This window comes from Pseudopodoces humilis, chromosome 8 (genome assembly GCF_049639895.1).
Source record: "Pseudopodoces humilis isolate 2021_Gansu_Grassland_sample_001 chromosome 8, ASM4963989v1, whole genome shotgun sequence".
NCBI classification, from domain to species: domain Eukaryota; kingdom Metazoa; phylum Chordata; class Aves; order Passeriformes; family Paridae; genus Pseudopodoces; species Pseudopodoces humilis.
In genome coordinates this window covers 20,232,361-20,256,125 of record NC_142207.1, presented here as the reverse complement: position 1 = coordinate 20,256,125, position 23,765 = coordinate 20,232,361, and the positions used below count along the sequence as shown (strand labels likewise).

General features: G+C 39.0%; 1 protein-coding gene and 1 long non-coding RNA gene across 7 annotated transcripts in view; one reads left to right on the top strand and one right to left on the bottom strand.

The window, feature by feature from the left end:
* LOC106628046 (uncharacterized) overlaps nucleotides 1-17,024 on the top strand; it is a 32,876-nt gene extending 15,852 nt beyond the window's left edge. Inside the window, exons 5-7 of one of the 4 annotated variants that reach the window (XR_001331257.2) lie at nucleotides 8,940-9,087; nucleotides 11,650-11,800; nucleotides 16,478-17,024. This is a non-coding gene — a long non-coding RNA (uncharacterized LOC106628046). The remainder of the gene's footprint in view (nucleotides 1-8,939; nucleotides 9,088-11,649; nucleotides 11,801-16,477) is intronic. The other 3 variants (XR_015773158.1, XR_015773161.1, XR_015773162.1) reach the window with 3 other exon arrangements.
* Nucleotides 1-23,765, bottom strand: part of ITGA6 (integrin subunit alpha 6) — a 42,078-nt gene that overhangs the window by 8,647 nt on the left and 9,666 nt on the right. For 2 of the 3 annotated variants that reach the window (XM_005519801.3, XM_088059229.1), the window contains exons 2-18: nucleotides 15,459-15,586; nucleotides 14,956-15,035; nucleotides 12,926-13,181; nucleotides 11,345-11,476; nucleotides 8,827-9,037; nucleotides 8,194-8,387; nucleotides 7,974-8,062; nucleotides 7,075-7,202; nucleotides 5,650-5,745; nucleotides 5,143-5,204; nucleotides 3,739-3,896; nucleotides 2,657-2,806; nucleotides 1,802-1,917; nucleotides 717-906; nucleotides 547-630; nucleotides 269-348; nucleotides 53-130 (exon numbers count right to left, since the gene is read on the bottom strand). In XM_005519801.3, coding sequence (XP_005519858.2) covers nucleotides 53-130; nucleotides 269-348; nucleotides 547-630; nucleotides 717-906; nucleotides 1,802-1,917; nucleotides 2,657-2,806; nucleotides 3,739-3,896; nucleotides 5,143-5,204; nucleotides 5,650-5,745; nucleotides 7,075-7,202; nucleotides 7,974-8,062; nucleotides 8,194-8,387; nucleotides 8,827-9,037; nucleotides 11,345-11,476; nucleotides 12,926-13,181; nucleotides 14,956-15,035; nucleotides 15,459-15,586 — 2,232 coding nt within the window. Of the gene's footprint in view, nucleotides 1-52; nucleotides 131-268; nucleotides 349-546; nucleotides 631-716; nucleotides 907-1,801; nucleotides 1,918-2,656; nucleotides 2,807-3,738; nucleotides 3,897-5,142; nucleotides 5,205-5,649; nucleotides 5,746-7,074; nucleotides 7,203-7,973; nucleotides 8,063-8,193; nucleotides 8,388-8,826; nucleotides 9,038-10,035; nucleotides 10,153-11,344; nucleotides 11,477-12,925; nucleotides 13,182-14,955; nucleotides 15,036-15,458; nucleotides 15,587-23,765 lie in introns of all 3 variants that reach the window. The other variant, XM_088059230.1, reaches the window with a different exon arrangement.

Sequence of the window (23,765 nt, the reverse complement as noted above, 5' to 3'; positions counted from 1 at the left end):
TGAAGCAAAACTGTCCCCAGACCCCCCAATTTGTCATGCTATCAACACTTACCCAGTGAGTGATAAAAGCAATTCAAGAACCACTTTAGCACTGGCTGTAATTGGAGTCAAATTAACTTGAGTGCTTGTTCTACAATGAAAAGGAAACAATGGTGTTTATTTTACTAATTTAGTTGGTTTCTCTCTACTATTAAATTACTTCTGTGAATCAAACAAATGAATGTATAGCAAAGCAAAGTGCAGGTGCATGCGCAAAAAGAAAACTTACGTTTCCAGCTTCAAGTTAATGTCTAAGTCTGTTGTATCAACATTAACTTTAGTGGTACTTAAGATCAGATAAAAGGTTACCTAAACAAGAAAGATAAGGAAATATATGAGCTCTTATAAGATATATTGATATGTGAAAACTTATAGAAAATTTTAATAGTACGTTCTAGAGTTAAAAAGACAGATCCAAATCACTTTTCCAGTTGTGACACACAGGAACTTTGGATGACTACAATCAGTCAGAACAAGATTTTACAACTTGAGTAAAGTGCAACTTACATTAGAATTCCTTTTGAAAGGATTTCCAAGTTCACACTCTGCTTGAGAACCATTTTGGTTAGCGCCACACGTTAGCTGTTTTTCCTGATTAAACAGAATATATTTACAAGTAAAAATATGCTGGAAATATTTTAACTTTTTCAGTATTTTTTTCTCTTAAAAATACTTACAGGATAACCCCTCATCTCTCTGAATGCAGAGTATGTCAGACTGTCTGGAAAAGTTGCAATTAGTTTAGCTTCATACGCATCTTCACCATCTTTTTGTGGCTTTTTCAGATCAGATGGATTGTTTGTCACTGTTATTTCCAGGGCAATATCTTTCTGGTCTTTCAGAACAAGCACTGGCATGCCCTTTTCACTACAGAAACAGAATGTACAGGGTTCTGTGCATTAGGAAAACAAATGTATATTCAAGTTCACCTCATATGATGGTTTATCCAAGTACAATTTCCTCTTAACAGGGGAGAATTACAGTAAAACTGTGAACATAAATAGTCGTAGGTTTTTTCTCCCCACACCAGTATTCCATCTGACAGTGGCCAGCAGTTAAGAGGACAGAACAGGCAGATAAGTCCCTCAAGTAATCAGGAGTTTATAGTATTTCTGAACCAGCACTTGCATCTGACACACACAGTGATGAATTTTCTCCAAATCCATCTAATGACCTGTTTTTTTCTTGTAAGGTATACATGGGTTTGGCTTCCAAGTGTTGCTAAAAATGTGTGACTGCTGGCAGTAAATAAACATACTTCCTTCTGTTTGTTTTACCCCTGCTCTAATTTCACTGGCCCTCCCAGGAAGGAGGGATGCAGCAGGGTGCTGGGGCATGTGTTAAAATTAAATCATTACTCAATTTCTCTGTAACTACTTTTCTTGGGCTATTAGCCTATACTTTACTGAGCTGTCACACAGTCAAGTTTTATCTGCAAAATAATTAACAGTGTCACACAATAAACTACTGCAAGGCTGGTTTAGAATGTCATTTCTCCAGGTGTTAAATTGTTGGGTTTTTTTCTTTTAGCCCACCGCTGCACTATTGTGGCCACTCAGCATCCATTCAACTCTGAACCACTTTTCTTCTTGAGCTCTTCCCCTCTGCCCCCACTCCTCACCCTGACAAATCAATACTACTGCCAAGGGCTGTGTCTGCCAGACACAGAAAAAAGCTGTTCCTTCCCAAAATCCTCTCCTAAAAGTTCTTTTAAGCACTTGTTAATAATTTGAACTTTAGAAGTGCATTAATTGAGACTTACAGTGGTAAATAAGTAAACCTGTCTTCATTTCCCTCTCTCGTACAAAACCGGTACTGAAGCTTAAGATTGCTGTGACATTCATTGTCTTCTCCACATCCTTCTTTTAAGAATTCCACCTAAATAAAGCACCACCAAAGCAATTTTACTGCCTGACACACAACAGTAGCTTAAAATGAGATTTCTGAAGCACAGTGAATAAAGCACCTACATGGAACTCACAAGGCACTTTCCTGGACAGAGTTCAGATTTTAACCTGACTTAATTCTTGCCTGTTGAGTTTTTCTTTGTGAGATACAGCCCTTGATGCTGGTAATTTAGAACTGTAAATGTGACTAAAAAGCAGAGTTGGATAATTCTAAGTGAGAGGTACACTTCTAATGAGGAAATACATCTTTAAGTCTGATTCTTCAATAAGCATTGAGGAAATGAGAAATTTTAACTGAGATATTTCCTCCCTTCTATGTCACTGCTGCAATCATTGCTTAAAAGCTGTTACAGCATCCCATGGAAGACTTAGGAATGCGCATTATCTTGTTATGTTGGACAAGTGTTTCCAACAGAAGACAATGAATTTCCATTTTTAATCGAAAGTACATTTCCTCCTAAACTTACTGGGGAGAAGGAAGAAACAGAGGAGCTACACCATCTTCACTTTTGTTGCAAAAGAACACAGTACATAGTTCATAACATGTTGTAACAAGTTCAGAACAAAATATAAAATAACAATCCAATAGTTACATGTCCAGTGCCACCCCAGGTATTTCCTTTGGACATAAATTAGTTTTCTACAGTCTTTAAAATTAAGTTATTTGCAGAAGTGCAGATTTATGCAAATATGTGATATCAAAGGCTTACTTTTGTGGTCTCTGTTTCAGATTCATTTGCATTTAGAATTGGCGTAAGATCTGGAAGTGCACTCTCTTTTCTCTTGGATGGTGACTCCAGGCCAGCAATTTTAACACTGACTGATATTGGAATGGGACGTAGCTTATCTTTAATTTTCTCCTGTTAAAATAGTTTAAATTGCATAGTTAGTGTACAGTGCAGAGAAGAAAAAAACAACATAAAGATAAGCTTTTGATACTGTATTTTCTAAACATGCAGGAACACAAAGATCCCAACCCTATTGTCTTTTTGTTTTCCTCTGGCTTCCCAATGTGGTGATTACTTTTGCCACTAAGAATACCTAGGAACCACAGGCAGTAATTTAGGCAGGTGAAATTCACACAGCTGCAGTAAAATAACACACTGAAACAGGTTTGAGTAACATGGTCTAGTAAAAGGTGTCCCAGCCCATGGCACAGGAGTTGGAATTAGATGATCCTTAGGGTTCTTTTCAACCCAAACCATTCTATGATTCTATTCTATTCATAAATTAAAGTTCTTTAATCTGCTGGGATCAAAAGCAGCCTTGGAGGCTGACTCATTCCTGCTGAGTCATGGAGCGGGAATCTGTTTAGCCTCTGGAGCAATACCACCTCTAAGCACCACTACAGCAGCCAAGTCAAGAGAGCACATACCAAGCTTTCCTGCCCTGCCCATTAATCCGCTCCAAAACCCATAGGTTAAAATTATTTTCCTGAACAGTCACACTATAAAATTCTGTAACAGTTATTTCTGTTGGAAGCAGCTCTCCGTTTCTGGCAGTCCCTCTCTATTGTTCCAAATTAGTTCAGCTGTATTGACCACCACAGTGAGCTGCAGTGGCTGCAGTTTTTATTCATACTTTGCAAGAAAGGCAACAGGAGGAAGCAGCATGTGTGCAGGGAATAGTAAACTACGGTGGGTTTCTCTTTTTTTGAAGTTTTATATTGGATCTGATTTTGAAATTATATACAAAGTTTATACAAAGATTCCTTCCAAAAGGCTGGGAAAAAAAAAAAATCTTTTGTTTTAAGTGGATCTAAATGAAACGGAAATAAAATATTCTCCCCTACCTGCAGTATAAGCTTTGTAGTCACACACTCCCATGAGTTCTGTCCCCTGAGGGTTGTACTCGCAGTGAACTGATCAGACGAGTGGTCACTGAAGCGCACCCTGGAGGGCAGGCCCAGCTGCCGCCTCTCGTTCTCCACTTCAAACGTGTAACTGATCTCTATGTGAAAAAAATAAAGTAGGTCACTACAAAAAGAATCACTGCCATACTAAAAAGAACTTTAATTTCACAAGGTATGATCTTAAGCATTATTCTAGAAGACTGTTCCAGCCAGTGCTGGGTTCCCCAAAGTGTTTTCATTAATTTAAAAAACTCTCAGTGTCAATTTTGTCCTGCCATGGATGAGGGCCAAGTACCCCACGTGTGAATCTATAGAAAATTTCTAAACCAAATCCTGCTATTCCCTAAGTAAACCGTTCCCCTACGGGCATGCAAGGTTGTCAGGGGGAGCTGTAATTGCTGTGCGGAGCCAGCAGAGGGCTGAGCTCTCCACTGTAAATACCCCGACTGCGCTGTAGGGGATTCTGCTGGGTCCCAAATGGCACCTCAGAGACAGCAGGATTCTGAGGTCAAGGTACACTGACAATCTTAACACTGAAAACAGAATTTCGACTACAGCTGTCCAGTTGTGTGCTGAGGCATGTTTTCCTAGATCTGAACTTGGTGCATCTTTTAATGATTGCTTCACCGAGCTAATTCAGTGCTGCACAGATGGAAACAGCACTGAGTGTGCCAAGGCACTGGGAGAGCAAGCACTTTACTTGCTGAAGGACCAGCACCTCATTCAGGCACAGCCTTTGGATTTCCAAAGTAACTGAGAAACTCAAGACAACACAAGAGAAAAAGGGTGACTGGGCTTAAAGTTCTCATTTCCTCTCAAAATCCTACACAGTTCTCCATGAACAGCAGCATTGTAACAAGTGCTTTACATTTTTGAAGCACAGTCTTCCAGTCTTCTATTAATGCAGATTTTTTTATTTCAGTTAATGATTTCCACAAAAGTGTTTTCATGAATACAGGATAGGTTCATAGGGTAAGCCTCTAATAAGAAATAATGCTCACTAAGGATGTATAAAATGGGCCTCAAAAATGGTTCTCTAAAGCAGCACTAATCTAGAGAGGCAAAATGGTTTGGGTCTGCATAGCAGCCATTTGCTCACTGGCAGTTGCAATACTTAGAAAGCTTTAGTCTGTCATCCACAGAACAGCTTAACACACCAGCATGACTCTAAATACAGACTGCAACAGCTGAGCTTAGCACTGAATCACATTTTAAATCTGTCAGTCACTGTCTGAGATGAGTCACTATAATTTGAGTCATGTTTTTCCATGATAAACACTAAAGAAAAACAAAAAAACAAACCATGTGACAAACAGATCAAAAATATTGATCTTTAGAACTTACTTATTCTTGGATTTAAATCTCTGGGGTTTGCAGTATATTTAAAACATGCTTTCACATCCATCCTGTAAAAAGTGCCAAGAAATTAGTATTAATAAGGCATGGTCAAACAATAAAGTTTTAACTCATCAGTCTTATAATTGTGGTATTTGCTGATTACTAGACTGAACTACAGAGCAAGAAAAAATGATTCATAAGCAATTAAGCATTGCTCTTATGTGTCTACTCAAGACAACACTGTTCAAGCCAAGATACTTGTGTTAAAAGTTTGAAGAAGCAAGGCGACATTCATTCTCAAAAATAAACGTTACAAAAAGGACATTCCACACCTTGTCTTTAGCACAGCAGCCTGAAGAAATTCAGGAAGTCAAAATGAACACATGGAGATACATTTGCTTTACCTGCGTAACTGTCATATCCCTTCACTTAATCATGATTACTGAATGAATTTTGACAGCAGAAAGCTCAATATACCAAGGCTTCTGATAGAGTAATTTCTTTTCCATTTACCTTATTTCACCATGGTCCTCAGGGTTCTTTTTCTTTAGATCAATTCTATCAGGCTGTACTGTAATGTTTCTTCTAATGCTTATCACAGGCCGAGATCTTAATTTGGGGGGAAAATAGGGAATAAAAAGAAGATATATAAAAAAAAAAAGTAGTAGTTTCTGTTAATGAAAAAATTAATGCAAAATGATGTTTTAATTTCCTGCTTCCACTGCATGTAGGCTGTAACCATACTTCTGCCTACAACTTGTCTTTTCCTTTTCTGGAAGGGAGAAGACATTTCACATGAACACATGAATGAGCTGATCCTGTTCTCATTAAAGTTGTTAAAAATAGCTGGTAAACTACCTGCTCCATTTAACTGGGCCACTCCTTTCACTGTTTGCCACCAAGAGGCTTTTGTTCTCACCTTGGTGAAAGTTTTTGTCCTGCCTTTATCAGCAAAACATTAAAGCTCCTTTTGAGTAAGCAGAATGCTAAATAATCTGACCAACTCCTCTACCACCTACTCCGTTCTCTTCCACAAGCCATGTAAATTGCTTTTCTTGGGCGCTGTTCAGCGTATTTAAGAACATTACATTTATGTGCACAGATACTGTAGATATGGGAGCATAAACTGTAGAAAGGGCTGTTTTGCATGAAAAGTAAAGTTGTTCATCCCAGAATTCAGATAACCAGTTTTGGAGTTTCTGTTTCTACTCCTCTGAGACCTGACAACAACCACCAAAGATCTGAGCTTGAGGCAGCATTCACAGTTCTGATGCGAAGACAGTCTTCTTCCTGCCCATTACTAATTCAGTTTAACAGTACAGTAAACTGGAAAAAAAAGCAGGTCTGCAAAATACTGTGACTTCATCCCTAATTAAGGCATGTGCTACAGAAATCTCAAAGGATCTTCGCTGCAGCCTTCCTCACTGTTTCATGGACCCCAGTGCAAGCTCAGCAAGGCACTTGTGTGCCTCACTTGGTTTGGATCCTCAGCTACAAAAGTGGGGGTTGGTTTTGTTTTCTTCTATCATCAGAGAAGCACAATTAGATTATACAAGGGCAGCAAATTTATTAACTTCTCCTTAAGGAATTACTTATCACCCTTAAATTCCATTCAAGGACACAAAGATCCAAGTTACAATAGGACAAAACTAAGATGCAGGTACACTGCCCACATCAGCACCCTACAGGAATTATCCATATTCACCCTCTTACCCTGTATTGATTGTAAGGCAGGTTCTCAAGGAGATGAGGGGGATAAAGTAACAAACCAATTTATGGAATTCCTGCCCTTCCCCCTCTCCTCCCCTCAAATTTCCAATTTCTGGTAGGAAAAGTACACTCAAGGACAAACAGCTTTTATTTACTTCTAAACAAATTGCTTTTAAGAAACTAAAACCAAAGCCCTGGTGTAATTAATTAAGGTTCCATATATAATACCTGTACACATTTACAGAATCTGACAGGGAACCAACAGCAACATCAGGGTAGGAATTTTTATCCAGGTCCATATTTCCAGCAATAGAGTAACCAAAGAAATTGGTGTTTGTTTTTTCACCATCAAGAATCTAAAAAGCAAACAGATTGAGGGAATTCAGACATTTAAAAGTGATAAAGGTGAAATAATAAAGAAAAAAATTAGAGGGAAGAGATACAATGAAGTAGGATTTGTGAAATAGGATCTCTGTGTTCAGTTCAGCTGAAGGATACTGATGGGCCAAGATGATTTGCTCTTCCAGGAAGTTACCTGGCAATAGCAGGGAGCACTAGAAATTACTGATCTGCAGAGAGCTGAGTTCATCTTTATTTACATTATTTATGGACTATAAACACTTGAAACAGAAAAAGTATTCTATAAAATATTATAAACTATTCAAGCAGTATTCTAGGAAGTATAATGAAGTTCCATTACCACCCTAAAAATTGTACACAGTGACCCTCAAAAAAAATTTAAATAAATAAATAAATCTATTTTAAAAAACAACAACAAAAACACCCACAAACCCAAACATTATTGAAGAAGGAAGTGAAAGAGAAAACATAAAAACAAATTGTTTTCAAATTACCAGATTTACTTTTTAAAAACCCAGTTTATTTATCTACACATCTTTTTCCTTCTGCACATATTACTGGTGCTAATGGATGGCCCCAGAAATAAAAACATATATTAATATCAAGAATTCCTAATCTTTCCTGTCAGCAGTGCAATCTTTGAAGGGCCCAGTGATTTTCCAGCATACCCACCACCCCAATAATACCAATGGAAAGGAAGATGGATAGCCCTGTCATTCCTTTCATTTTGTTCAAGAATAATTATATAGTAAAGGTTACTTCATTACCTGTGCCGGCTTTGTATTTATTCCATTCTCAGATCCATGATAAATGTATACTTTGCCAAAACCATCATATGGAGCTCCTACTGCAATATCTGGTGAAAATAAGTTGGAACATCTAAAATCATTTTTCTTTCCACAGCATGCAATCAAAGGGTGAGATGTTGTAAGTCTGGCATCAGCCAAACAATCTCACCCATTTTTGTTGTCATTGTTTTCCATTTACCTGGATATCCATCCTGATTAATGTCCCCAACATTTTCAACTGCAAGTCCAAACATGGAGTCAGTGGTTCCATTTAAGCGAAGAGGCTTCACCCCTGCCCATTTGCCTTGGTGGTTCATGTAGACATACACGGCACCCCCAATATCCCCACTTCTGTCAAAGTACTGTGGGGCCCCAACAACGATGTCCTGCCAGCTTAGAATGAAAATAAAAGAAAAAAAAAAAGGCAGTGCTTTTGTAGAATAACTGCTCAGACTGTGAGCTCCAGATCAGTTGCCCAAAGAAATGCTGAACAAAGACTAAAATGTGCATTAAACTGGCTGGGCATCAACAGCCCCGCTGACACTGCAAGCTGGTTTAATCTTTTAACAGCATACAAGGACCTCCTATGGCCTTCTTGGGGTATGAGACTGGCTTCCTGTTTTTCTGTTTACAATAATTGTTTGAATAAAACTCTTTATTAGAAAGTAGGCTCTGTCCTGATTGATTCTCAAGATGCTCACCATTTCCTTCAGGAAAACATGGAAGCTGGGATTTGTCATTCCTTATATTTCTAATGTGAAAAACCAAAGTGGAAATAAACAAGATCTCTATCCTTTATTATACAGGCAGTAGGAGTTCACCACAGCCATACCCATCACTGTTGAGGTCCACAACAGCAACATCATAGCCAAAAGAGGAGGCCAGCCCTTCTCCTTCAAACATGTGTTCCAGGGAAAGCGCTCTCTGATTTTTTTCTTTTTTCAGTAAAACAACTGCTCCACTGTGGTTTGCTCTTGGGGCACCGGAGACAAAAGTCATCTCATCTTGGGAGACAATTCCTTTACCAGAGTCCAAAGAGAAACCTTTAACAGAGAAAGAAATAAATATAAATTAACAAGTACAAGTACTTACAGTAAGTAACAGCTTGTATCTTAATATGAAAAAATAAACATTTCCCCTGCTATATTAAAGTGGTATATGGAATACAAGTTTTGTCTAAAACACAGTGTGCTATGGCTGGGAATTCTCCATTTCTGTTTCCACTGATGGACATGTATTTGAAAGTCAACACTCCTCCATACATTACATTTAGAATTTCCCCACAAAACACAGTACTTCATTGCTCACTTGGACCTGCTTTTCATGGACACCAAATACAGGATACACACAGCTTAGACACAACTACAGCTTTACCACTTGAATATAGCTTGAGTACTTCACCTCTGGCAAAATTATGAGAAAACCTCCTAAGTCAAGTCAGGATAGTTCTATTACAAACATGCAAACTGTACCACACAAGCATTCTCAAATGAATGATTTATGCAGTATTTGAGAATTAGCTTACACAGTAATGGTGAAATGGACAATTTTAAGTTAATGCAACCCTAAACATGACATGATCAAATTAATTTAGTCTTACAATACATTTTAAAACATGAAAAAACAAGTTAAAATACTATACTGCATGTACCAATATAGCTAATAAAGGTCAAAGTAGAAAACTGCCCACTTTGCAAGGAAGGAAGATACCAGTTAGCAGATGGGAATCTCCCTCTGAAACACTTCACCACTACTATGGAAATTCTCAATTACAGCAATTCACAATGAGACAGTTCCACAAAAAATTGAGGGAGTCCCAGCTGGGGGAAGGATGAGAGGGTTTGGAGAAATGCATGACAAATCAGCATTTCTCTAAAGCCTTGTTACTTTGCTGTCTCCCCTTTATCTGAATCCCTGGATTTTTTTTTCATGCTTTACTTACAATGTATTTGATATGAGAGGGAACAGAGGGGAGAGGGATCATGACAAAGATCTGGAGATTATGTCTGACCAGATGCTGCCCCCTCAAGTGGTCACAAACCTAAGTAGCTATTCATCATTACATCCACTGACTTGTCCACCTGTATGCTGGGAGGCAATGTTTTGTACACAAACTGATCTGGATGAGTATCAGATACAGCTGTCAAAAATAGAAGACCTACAAATATGAGTAAAAGATTGAAGAGAAAAGAAATAGTAGTTAAGCAAAGCACCTATAACCACATTTGCTTACGTTCTAAACAGACAGAACAGTAATGCCTGGGATGAGCTGGCTTGCCTGGAAGTGGTTCAGATTATTACAAATCAAGGCAGCATTTACATTTAGGACCTAAATGCATTAGTTATGCAACTGGAAAAAGTTGATACAACTATTCACAGCAAAAGGCACTGGCATCCACAGCACTCCTCACCTCAGCAATTCTTACTCCACCAGAAGATGCTATCAGCTTGTCTAACATAAGCTCTCAGGATGATTTTTCTAGTTACCTTTACACACAGTAATTACTGCTGGTAAAGTGTAACCGTAGTGTATGCTCTCTTTCTCCTAACATATATGTAGCTCTAACTTTGCTTTCTTCTCGACTTGCTTTTTTACTTTTTACATTAGTAATGCCCTTCCCATCTGTTCAGCTTTCCATCACTCACACCAAAAGCAGTGGATCAACACACCACAGAAATCTGCACTGGAACAGAAGGATTCTTTACACTTAATGCCTTTCCAAAAATGCAGCACAGCCTTCTCAGTGTATCTCACTAGTGTACAGAAAGGTCACTGGCCTAAGGACATATTCCTGCTTTCCTGACAGCAGAAAGAGCAAGAGATTCACCTCCTGCAACACACACACAAGTCAAATATAAACAGTACTTATATTATGGTATTTTAAAGGTCTGCTAAAAGCCACTGGAGTTTTAAAAAGTTGAAGAATAAAAGAATTGCACTTACCTACCAGGAGAGGAAATCTGCAGCCTTAACAGTTACACACAGAAACTCGAATTTTGATAAACTGTCTGATACTACATAGCAGAGACTGTGTGACTAAGGACAATAGACCCATTCATTGCACTGACCCATCACAGTGATGATAATCACTCCCTGAGATTCTGCAGGCACTCATCACAGCTCTTGAATCTCACATTACAACAGCAGCTCCTCTAGGTACCTCAGCAGTATCATCTTACACTTAAAACTGGCCCATAAATGTGGAGGGAGGCTGTGAATTATCCAGAACAGTTAGTGTGTTACAGGCTCCACAGTGGAACATCTGCTCCCATTTCAGATTATCACATCAGGCTGGGATCACAAATGTTTAAGAGACCTAAAGAGATTTATCACATGTACTTAATCCTACCTAAATAACTGTTAGCTGGAACAGGAACTAGATTCTTATCCTGGCGGCTCTCATCACCAACTTCGTAAGGCCCATCATCAAAGATACCAAGATCATAAAATGTCTGATTCTTTTGCTCTGCACGGACCACCCCTGAAAAAATGAAATGATAAAATAAAAGCAAATGAATGATAAGTGAGAAAAATAACAAATAAATGTTCCCAACTTATATTAATTATGATGAATGACATAATGACTGCTTTTAAAATGGGACAAACACAGAATAGTGCACTGGGTTAGTGTTTTGTCTCTGTTCTGTGTGCCAGAAGCTCATGCTGCTCTACGAAGAAGCCACACAATGACCTGGACAACATCGGTTAGTAATGAATTTTTCGATAAAAAACATTGAACCAGTTTGATCATAAACCACCCTTATCCTGTATTTCTTAGCCTGATAAAGCTTCTCTTAAAAAGGAGGTAAGTACACAGGATTTTTTTTTTTAAATTACATTTCATTATGGCAAACACGAGTAATATATTTAGAAAAGGTATTTAAGAAGAAAAAAGCTATTGTTCAATAAAAGGCGTGCTTCCCTTTTATCAATTGGCGTAATTAAGGTTTTGGCAAGCACAAACACGTTTTTCCATTATACAGAAGAGTACTCTTAGGACTGTCCTAGCATTTCTCTGCAATTAAAGTAAAATGGTGTCCGCACTCAGTACGCTGACTCAGGCCAGTCAGAGTTTGTTGACGGATACGTGGAAGATTAAGTTCTCACTGAAGTACACCTTGTGCCAGAGCTTAATGCACTGATTTTGCACGGTTCATACACCAGGCACAGGTGTACGAGGTGGAAAAACGCAATGCTTGGAGGATCAGATGTTCTCAAGGGGAAAGTATTTACAGCTGTTGGTGTAATGAAGTGTGATGGGAAAAAACACTTTGAGAGACTGAACTGGCCATTTAGATGCTTCTGAATATAAACTAACAAAGAATATCTAGGGGTTTTTTCCCCTTATGTTTTGGAGTATCTCTTAGATGACACAGAATACTTGGCTCTTAGATTAACCATGAAATTTTACATGGACATGCATGGATTTAGATATGAATACATGTAGTATTGCTGTAATCTTCCAGAAACCCTTCAATATTTATTTTGGAAAGTACTCATTTCCACAAACTTCACAAAGAATAAAGGGGAGAATATTGCAGAGTAAACAAAGAGTTCAGCAGTTATCTAATATTTGCTCCAATGCAGAAAAAGGGCTGGTCAAATAACTCATACAAATTTAGTAACTTGTTCCTGTATGAAAGTGTCCAAGGAAGCCCTCAATCCCACTGTAAGATTAAGACTAATAAAGGCAAATTTTGCTGGACGTATGTGCAAAGTTCCATTATCTACTCATAAATACACACTAAGATATTTAAAGAAACTTCAGTAAATGTTGATACAGAAGCATAGCATTTTGTAAAAACAGGTAAAATCATTATATCCCTATTACCTCCTCTCCCCTTAAAGAAAATTAAAACTTTGGATGCAACCTTTGAGAGCAATCTCAGAGGAAATGGGAAGGGTAAGCAGGAAGGAAGCCAAGTCATACCTTTCCAGTTGTAAGTGCCTGGGGCACCAAACACAATATAATGATAGTCTCTAGTAAAAGTAGCAGCAACACCTTGCTGACAGGAACCAAACTTCTCATGGCCTCTTAAACGACCATCACAAAAACTCCATACTCCATTATCCATATCATCCTTAATGGTGAGGTCCTGGCTCAGCACATAGCACCTTCCAATGATATCCCGGGTTTCCTGCACTGTGTTTACATACTGCCTTTTTTCATAGCGATGCGCACATGTCTGCAAGACAGAAGAAACAACGTGTGATGTTTCTGTGTGTCATACACAGGTCACCTTGGAAGGCAGGGCTCATCTAGCAGTCCCTCCTGCTGCCAGTGCTCTAAGTCACTCTGCGGATACACCTAAGGGCAGAGTCCAACATTTCCTACAGGCAACATATGGGAAAGGTTGGGCACCTACAGGTACAAGTCAAAGCAGCCTCTTTCATGGTCAAGGAAGGCCACAGGGTTAAATCCCTAAAGCCCTTCCTGATACCAAATCCCTCTCTTTCAAGAAGTGAGGAGAAAACCACCCTCTCTCTCAAAGAAAGAAGTGACTGTCTCCCAAAAGCTCCCAACAGAGTTGAAGGACTGACAAACCCATGCAGGACACAAGAAGCTGGTTTAACTACCATCTACCCAAGACTATTCAGAATTTGCCCCTTACAGACAAGTTCCACTAAGCAGAGGCTGACAGCTTTTCCAGTGAAGGGACAGGAAGTTGCTCCTACTTCCTCTGTTGGATGTTCCACTTACAGGGTAACTGCCACTGGGGCAGAGCTGAAGCACTAAACACATCCTGTTCCTTATCCTTTTAGACTATCCCCTGGGAAAAGAATTCTAATCAAATATTTAACACAAAGGATGAATAGCCACTGGCTAAGCAGTGTAACCACCAAACCATTGTAAAAAAATGTGAACAATCAAACGCCTTTGCCAGCTGTGTTTCTGGAAGAATAAGATATAGCAGGTTGTGTGAAGAACACAAGCAAGTCAAGTTTCTCAGCTGACAAAACCTTTTCTATGGTTCTTATCAAGGTCTACATGTTTGGCAAACATACAGCTGCTCCACACTAGAGCACTGCTGCAGTGACCTCCAGGCTGCTCACACCTCATCTAATAAGTGAATTCTCCACTTACCACTTACAAAGAAAAGACAAGATAGCATTAGTTGATGACTGATTATTCAGTGAACAGGACTGTTCCCATGTGGTCCACCGCACTTTGGGTTCTGAGGCAGACAAAGCTAGTTATTACTGCCTGTAAATGCTTAAATAACCAGATTTACATCCTGAAGTTGCCTGCCCCCAGCTTTGGAAACAGTGACATTAACGTCCTATTAGATGAAGAAACATCACTGCACACCTATTTTATGACGTATCTGGTGTCCTGCAGCATCATGAGAGGTTATTATTTAAATTTTTATTGAGAATGTTACTTTTCAAACTCTTTTTCTCCCAATTCCCAAAACCTTTTTCTCTCTGTTTAATATAAAATAGAGTATCTACGCATTGTATAAAATAAAGAATGGCAAGTAGTCTTACTGCAGTGCAACCTACTGCAGTGCAATGACCATATTAATTCACAGGAGCTCCTCAGTGGAAGTCCTGATAAAAGCTAGAGTGAGGCTGTTCATCTTGGAAAACTGGCTGATGACAACCTGCTACTTTTACAGCCTTATACACTATTCCTCCCTATTTCTAAAGCCAGTAGTATTTAAAAGAAAATATATGTGTATATGACCAAAAAAAAGTGTATTCCTTGAAAATAAACTGTCCATCATAGATTGCTACAAAGGTTATAAAGAGAGGCTAACTCACAGAAAAGTAATTTAAAGCTCTTACAACCACAAATGCCTTATTTTGCTAACAAGACATTTAAGTCGTTACCTACAAGAAATCAAAGGAGTACACTTAGGCAAGTTATCTTTCACCAAGCTGCATAAAAACACAGACCATTCAGAACATGTACTGTAGAACCCAGCTGTTTTTGTAAGTTAGTCCTTTAGCACTTACCACCACATTTCCTCCTGGCCCCTGACTTTGGACAGTTACACCCATCCATTGGTCTTCTTTACTCTCCATCTTTGGGTCAGCTGCGGAGTATCATAAAACAGCTTCAAATATTAACAGTTCACTACATTTTCTTTTTTTCTGAGTTTGTTTTTTGCTTGTTTTTTCTTGAAGCCCGTATGTCAGGAGAGCCTCTTTATACAGAACACTCAATAGTCTGCAGGTGGCAGTGTCTGTACATTTTATCACTAACGGCATCCATTTAAATCTTCAGCCTATTACTTCACGTTACATCAATTTACAAATAAGAGTAAGAATCTACCAAGATTTAAGCATCTTATACTACCTTAGCAATTAAGCTACAACTCACTCTGATGCAAAAAGTAGTTACGTATAAATCCCTAGAAGCAGCTGTCTGATACTGATACACTGCCTCATAAAAGGACATCAAATACAAAGAATCAGACAACTGTTTCAATTCAAAACAAAAGCACTGAAGAACTTACTCTCCTCATCAAATCTGACACGCATGCAATTTGTATTTGGAGATGCAATGTCACAGCTGTACAGTCCTCCCGTTCTGTTGGCCTGCTGGGCTGGAAAGGCTTTTTCCCGAGGAGCTCCAACCAGCAATCTGCAGGGAAAGAAAAATAATTTGAAGGAATATTAGAAAAGAGAAAGGCAACAGAATCAGGAAGTGTTTTCACCATATTGCTAGAGGTTTGACATACCAACATTTGAGGATGTATGAAGAGCTACATTACAACACTGCTCTTTTAAAAACAGAAAGGGTGGGGAGGGGGAGGAGAGAAGCTGTATAGTAGTAATGCAGATTACAATTACTGGACCTGCAAGCCACTACCTGTACTGTTATTACTTCAATTATTGTTGCAATCTTCATTGAGAGTGGTTGATAAAAAGTAGGTGTCTGGCAGTTTTGGGAAAAATCATCTTTTTATCAGTACATCAAGAAGGGTATTTTTTGCCTTACTAGGAATCATTGGTAAGGGTGGGAAGTGTCACTAAAATGACCAGAAACCCCCCACAACAGTAAATACAGTTGTTCTCAGGCTGTCTTCTAGTTTTACACCAGTCCTATGCCACTGTTTACCTGAATTTAAAGGCACCTTAGTATCTCTGACCAAAGCAAGATCCCTTCTGGACCAAGGAAGTGTTCACTGAACTGTTCCAGGCTCTGGAAAAACATGAACTCCCCCTCTCCACTCCTTTGCAAGATACTTCATTTTGAAGCTGAAAACGGTCTTCTCCAAAACATCTGCCATCAAGAACAAGCTATTTCCACAAATTACTTATTCCTCCTCTTAAAGAGCTACTCTAACAAGCTCTCCTTAGATAATGCTCTGGTAACCAAATACAAAGGTTCTTATTTTAAGCACTAAGTAAAGCAAATTTCCTTCTGTATAGACTGTACATCATGAGTATTATCACAAAACCAACAGCAGGCGTATTTACTTGCAAAATAAGGTGTGTCTGAAGAAGTCTTACATTGTCTGTTTCTTTGTAGTGTCACACACACAGAAGCACAGCTGCCTCTCAGGCAGCTGACTGAAATAAGTAGCAACCAGTGTGCAGTAGCCTGTAGAAGAAGAAGGATGGATGGGATGGATGGGATGGATGCTGAACCAGACTGTGCTTCCTGACCCTCAGACATAGAACAGTTGAAAGAAGATATCTCTGACATTACAGTGTCAAGTACAGCAAAGATAAGACTACAGTTGGATCCACAAGGCTCGAAGAGGACCTCAAACCCTCATTAATATCCAGCTCTAGTTCTGCTTTGTTGTGCCAGTGGGTCAAAGCACATTGTTGTCCATCAGAATGCTATTTTTACTAAAAACATGACTCACTCTTTTTCATGTCTAACAGTGCAGACTGGATCAGTTACGATAATATGTAGTTTTTCTTACTAAGGAAATGTTTATTCACTGTCCCTAAAGTAATGAGAATCAAAATTAAACTGGTGTGTTATCAGAAAACATGCTTTTTCTAAAACAAAATTTTATCTGTATTGTGAAACAAATTGCACTACCTCTATAGGACTAAATTCTCCCACAATCCGTAATTTATCCTCCTCATGAAGGTAAGCCTCCTGAATGCTGAAACATTCAGGTAAAGTATTTGCCTTTGGACCATACACAGGACACACAATCTGGGTGGGGTTTGGCTTAAAAGGTTTTCTGCTTTTCCCTCTATGTACATCTACCATCTTTTTCAAACATTTTTTCAGAAACAGCAGTCATCACAAGATTTTGCAAACAACTATGATTTTAGAAAGACCATCAATAATTGAATTTTCTCATTTTGGCAACAATGCATTTAGCTGTAATTTCTTAAGAGCAATTCTTCTGCAAAGCATCTGAGTTATTCCTAATGGAAGAATAGATACATTTTTTTCTCAGTTCTGTTATTGCCCAGGGAAAGACAGGTGACCTTTTTTTAACATTAACAACCATAACTTTAAGAAAGCAGAGGTACTCATTTCCTAACTTACAGAAATTTTTATTACTTCTACTTTTTCAAAGTTCGGGGTAGGGTAAAAGTGATGTATTGAACTTAAGAGAAACCAAAAACCCTTTGTTTCAACTTTTCAAATTTAAATACCTAATTTGGTTTAATTTATCCACCTGCATATTACTGACAGTGGCAGTGCTGGGTCAAGAAAATTAACCCTATTCTTTTTTACAGGATAGTTATACAATGTCCCTCTCTCTCTAGCTGAATGATATTTTACAGTACACCATGATCCTGATGACATGAGAGGACCTACTGAAACACTGAGGATTCATAAAAACAGCATTGCCAACAGAATACAGAGTGGGACGATGTGCCACCTGCCATAAAATGCCACAAACATTCAGTGGCATCTCAGACACTGCTGAGATGAAAAATGAAATTGCTCACTTTTCTTTAAAAATGTAAGGTTTCCATCCAACACAACCTCAAAGGCAACAGGCAACCATGGATTCTTCCCAATGCCCATACCCCCCAACCAAATATTATTTTCCACTGTAAACAAAGAATTTCAAAGCAGACTTATTTAAAACCCTCCAGATTTCAAAGAACTGTTATAAGGAATCCTGTCACTAATCTCCAAGTGTCATCAAATACAAAAACTTGAATTCTCTTGGGTACTTCACTGCAAGTCCTTACAACACAAGGCCAACAGAAAAACGCACTATAAGTAAGTGCTCACAAAAGATTAGATCAGTTCAAGTATAATACTATGGTAAATCCTGAAATGCATTTTCAAGTAGCTACCAAAGACGCATTAAAAAGTGGCACAACTCCTTAGTACTTGTTTACTACTTTTCTGCCCTAAAGACCAGAGCAGAGAAGACTAAACCTATGCCCCTGGGTTCTGCAAGACAGGTTACTGAGGTGATGGTTATAAACATTATGAGGATTACCAATGCTAACAGGAATCTAAGAAAGTCACATGCATCTAATCTTTGGTTGAATAAATGAAGCAAAACAAAAAATTCCTTGCAAACATACTGTCAGTTCTGATCGACAGAGCTGCTGTTCAGCTTTCCCACCGTTTAAAAGGGGCATTTGAAAAATCAAAATTCTACTGTTAAAGCCAAATTACTTAATTTAAAAGTAAAAAGTGTGCACAGAATAATGGAAGTATGATGTGAACCATGCATCAGTGTGAATTTCAGCATGACTGCAGTAGTATAAATGAATCAGCTCATATATTGAGCTGTGCTACGTGCTCAACAGTTCTTCCTAAAAGAAGATACATTCCAGTCATTACTCTCTGGCTACTTACTCAGCTGTGATTTAATAGAAGAATTTTAATCAAGTTTGAGCTCATTATGCCAAAACCTGGTTAGCTTTCTCTGCAGCTATGCATGTTCTATTTTAGCTTTCTTACTGGCAAGCAAAACCTCTTTCTGCAGGTCAGAGGTAAGGGCAGAGTGAGGGGATGCTCTTCCATCATATCGGCACATATCTCCTCATATCGGCACATGAAACACAGACACTTAAAACCTTGGAACTTTTCCTCTGCAAATAAAGAGTGACAAAAACAAATTCTTAATTTCTCTTCACCTATGCTCATAGTATGATTCATTTTATCCACTGAGACTTCTCCCTGAAGGTTTGTAGATATGACATGGTCTACTGTAACTACTTCCAATTAGGTTTGAATGTCCAAAATCCTGTTCCAGAATCCATATTCAGATAACAAAATAACACCCCAATGTCAAGAATGCAGAGTGGGAGATGAAAACCCAAGACACTCCAACATGTAGACAATTTACGGATTTTTCTATGCCACGGCAGATTTGCCTTGTTACTCTACAGAGAACAGCAGCTCAGCCATACAGCATACTGAACATAAACATCTCTCAGCATCAGTTCCTGTCATAGACTTAGTTTTTTATTATTTGAGTTATGATTAATTAGTATCTAATGTTTACCATGAGTCCAACATCAGACAAAAGCAGTATTGTTATTCCTCATATAAGTTACAGAAACAGATGCTTCTAACTGCTTGAATCCTGATTTTCCCCATACATCTTGCTTCAGTACATACACAACATCCTAACTGGGTTTCCCCTGGGCCAATCAGACTGCACAGGTGTTAATCTACAGAAATGTAACATAATAAATTATTAAAATAATTTAATTTAAAAGAAGCATCTATCAAGTGACAGCGTTAGGGGAAAAAAATCTGAATTCTCTCATACCCTGTCATGAAACTGCAATGTTTTTTTAGCTCTAGTTATAATTAAAACATGTGTCTTCCAATTTCAAACTGAAATTCTGATTTTTAACCAAATGAATCAGTCCAGTTGCTCTATCGATTAGAGTTATTTTCATTATTGATTTATCTTAATTACTTCTTGAAGATACGTGATAATAACTGAAGTCCCACTGCCAGTTATGAGCAACTGCAACTCAGAGGAACAGATTTACGCCCTTACAGCCCTAGATTCATAGATACAAGATAATCCCCTAAGATTAGAGCTCCAGGATTGGCATATGATGCCGTTTTAAATAAGTGACCTTACTGAGGCGCACTTTTGGCTCAGGTGGGTGGTGCCTGCCCTGCACAGACACCAGTGACCCTGGCTGTACCTGCGTGTGTGAGCTGCAGCTGATACACAACAGGGAGTGCTGGACCATGCTCTCAAGACAGGGACCAGCAGAGCACCACGTGCCTCCATGGAACCCTATGGCACAGCTACACCCACCCCACCTCACTGCAGTGTTACGCTACACCCGAACACAGCAGCAGAGGCAAGAAAAGTTCCATTTCACCACTTATGCCAAGCACTACTAAAGTCTCAGAAAAGGTATCAAGACATCTTACTGACTTTATCCACATCTGGAGCAGACCTTTGGATAAGTGTGCCTCATAAACCCACATATATCCAAGAAGAAGTTGAGAACTCACTGCCCACATGTTCAGGTAGGCACCAAGCCTCAGTTTGTCAACTGCTGTTGACCAGTATTGCAAAATTGTAAACACAGGTCTGATTCCAGATGAACAAACCGTCTATGAACTGTAGGACTGGCTGCATTTAGAAGAGCCCTTCTATTCTGGATTCTGGAACAGCATGATTTATTGAATGCAACATACAACATTCCTCTGGACTTGCACTGAGAATGTATTAACTGCAGAGTAGCTAAATCATACGGCACTAACAGTGCCATTACAATCACAAGCTTAATATCCCAGGTCAACACTCAGCACAGCTGAGGACACAGGCTGACCAAACAGTGTCCCTCCTGGGGAGGGTGAGAAGGACAAATCTGTCTGTCCCTGCAATTTTGCTCAAATTCTCATCCCCCATTGGATGCAGAAATAGGGTACTTTTATGCCCTATTCACTAATACTGTGCTGAGTGCTCTGAGTGGGACTGCGGTCAAATCTGTTCTGTGCATACATTTGCAGAATATATCTTGGTAGGAAGTGTACTTGGCTAGTACAAAATCCTTCTGGGTATCAGGCAGAAGAACAAGACATGGCCTAGGCCTCATTTGACATTCCCACCCCAATGCCACAGCAACACAAACCACAAGACCTCCATCCAATTTCCACACTTGAATCTGGAAGCACCATGGCATATTGAGCTTTGCATTTTCTTCACTACTTTATGCTTCCAACAACCAGTATTGAGCAAGAACAGTTAGGTGAACACCAAGAAGAAAGGATGTAACTTCATTTAATCAGATGTGGCCCAAAAGAGTTACTAAAATCCAAAGTAAAATACACAAGCTTTCCATTTCAACATATATTACAGAATATGAAGCAGTAGGGTGTGGATTTTGAAACCCTCTCTGCTTTAATTGGTAATTCTTGAAATGTTTAGCAGGTAGCTGTGGCTTCTTCTCAGCTAATGAAAACAGCAGTGAGAACTGGGAGTGGTGTCTGCTCAGAGCTATTTGAACTCCCTCCAGTACTGCTCATGAAACTATCTTGGACTTTCCAAAAGGAAAGTCAAAGTTAAGATGAGAAAACCGTATCAAAAGAAATGCAGAAATCCTCCAAGCTCCTGGAAGTATTCCCTCACTCCACAGTGAAATTCTTTTCTTCACTTACAGCTTAGAACTGTTCAAGGGTAACATATGATTTTCACAACATACTTCAGAGAAGAAAAATTACCAGCAATTCATTACAGTTCTCTTTTCAAATAAACACTCAAAACAAATCAAGTAAAAGGAGGGAGATCTTCAATGTTTTTCAGAGTAAATCCCATCCCAAGTAAGAGGTTTCCACTGAGTAAATTACATTTTAGTTTAAACAAATACAAAAAATACGACAGTCTGCACCGAACTCAGATACTCTGCTATCTCCCACAGTTTTCTTCATTCCTTAAATTCTTTCCTTTTCCATGGTATCCTTCTACCCAAACAAGGCACCACATCTTTACCAGCCTTTCTTTAAAAGTAAAAGCAACACTTCTGTAATGCCAGCTCTGAGCCTTAACACACTGAAGTAGAAATCACAAGTGTTTCCTGGGTAAGAAACCATTAACCATTTCCACATATAGGTGAAATAAAATAGTCACTGGTGTAAGTAATTTCCAATTTTGCAGGCTCCACTGAGCACAAGTGTCAAATTTAATATTTCTGTTCTCAGGTAACAATGCTGCCACTGCTGACTTTGCACTTCATTATGTTTCCTGAAAGACTCCACAAGGGGTACAAATCTGGAAACTGACGAAGCTAAATGCCATGAAATGTCTCACCCCTGACTGGACTGTTAGACTCCTACATGCTTTCTCTCCCCCAGTTCCAGTGCCCTCTTGAGGAAGAGTTTCACTAGATTAAGCAAAATGAAGAAAATGCAGTAACTAGCTCTAACTCAGTTTAAATTTTACTACAAAATCAAGTTATCTATCAAATGTTTCAAACCTCCAGGCAGAGACCCCTGATCACAATGTGGGCATCTACAGCCTCCTGAGCTGTATTTTCAGTCCTCTGCACTGATTTGGTCTCAACTGTTTTTAAAATTAACAAACACAGAAGATGGATGCATTTAACCATGACAATATTTCACAATAACTGAAGCTGGTCAGTGGCACAAACACTGTGTGTGAATATTGGTGCCACCACCCTTGCTTCACGCTTGGATTTGGCATTCCACAACAGAAACAAGTCACACGACAGGAGCACCACAGACTAATTAGCACAGAGAGATTGCCCCTTCACACTCGGGCTACTAATGGAAACTGGAGCTGAACCATGTGCTCCTCCAAAAAAAAAAACAAACCCTCCCCAGCAAAATACAACCAGTAACAGTGTCAGCAGGGAGCTTGTTTGTAATGCTTTTTACAGAGACACCCATCATGGTCAGTATGTTATTAACAGCTATTTTAAGTGACTGAATATCCTCCTGATCTGCTACTCCACAGCTGTATTTTGGAACTAACCGTGCAAAACTGTGGCCAAGTACATCATTAATCTCTGTTGCCTGGAGGCTTGGCACTTGAAGGATTGCAATTTTAATTTTATTCTTCAGCCTTTTTTAGGAAACAGATTATGACAGAGGCTGGAAAAAGAAGCCAAAAGCAGCACAAGGACTAGGGCAAGCTACTACAAAGCAAAACTGGAACTACAAAGATACCTGTTGTTCTGGAAAGGCCACTTATTATTGACTTTCTGAAAGTCACATGGAAAAATAAACACTTTCCCATCATAGTCCAGAGCCCAGCCTGTCTGGATTTGAAACAGGTTTTGCAGATCTCATTTGCATTTGTACAAAGCATTTTTCTTAGAAGAAATGGTACAGTCTGCTCCAAATTTGTGTTTCAAAACCCAGTTTTCCATTTCAGACACTACTCTCTGGCTTTAATCAATAGATACCTCATAGTTTTCATACTGTCAAATAGCAAGTGCAACCTGTATACTACTTACAGGTTTAATTTCTCTCTTACAATCTATACATTTTTCAGATTAAAAAGGAAGAACAGACCTGATGACTAACTGGTACTGGAAAATATGTATTAGACAGTTTTATAATTAATGTAAGATAAACTTATGGAAGAAATAATGTTAAAGGGATTTTCATTCAGGTTTTCTAACACGGCAGTGCCTGGTACCGCAAGAAATCCTCTTACAAGAAGTTTAACTGCAGAAGTGACAAGTGCATAATTTCAAGAAACTAACTTGGGAGACGAAGTCCTGGCACTTCTAGCTCAGCCCCTGCCCCCAGTCACCTTGTCTGCCCTGGAAGGACTGAACTACGAGAGTCCCACCACAGCCAGCCAGCCATAATCCAGCTGCTCTCCACTGCAGCTGCACTGAGCTGCAGGTCCTGACAGCAGCAGGACAAGCGC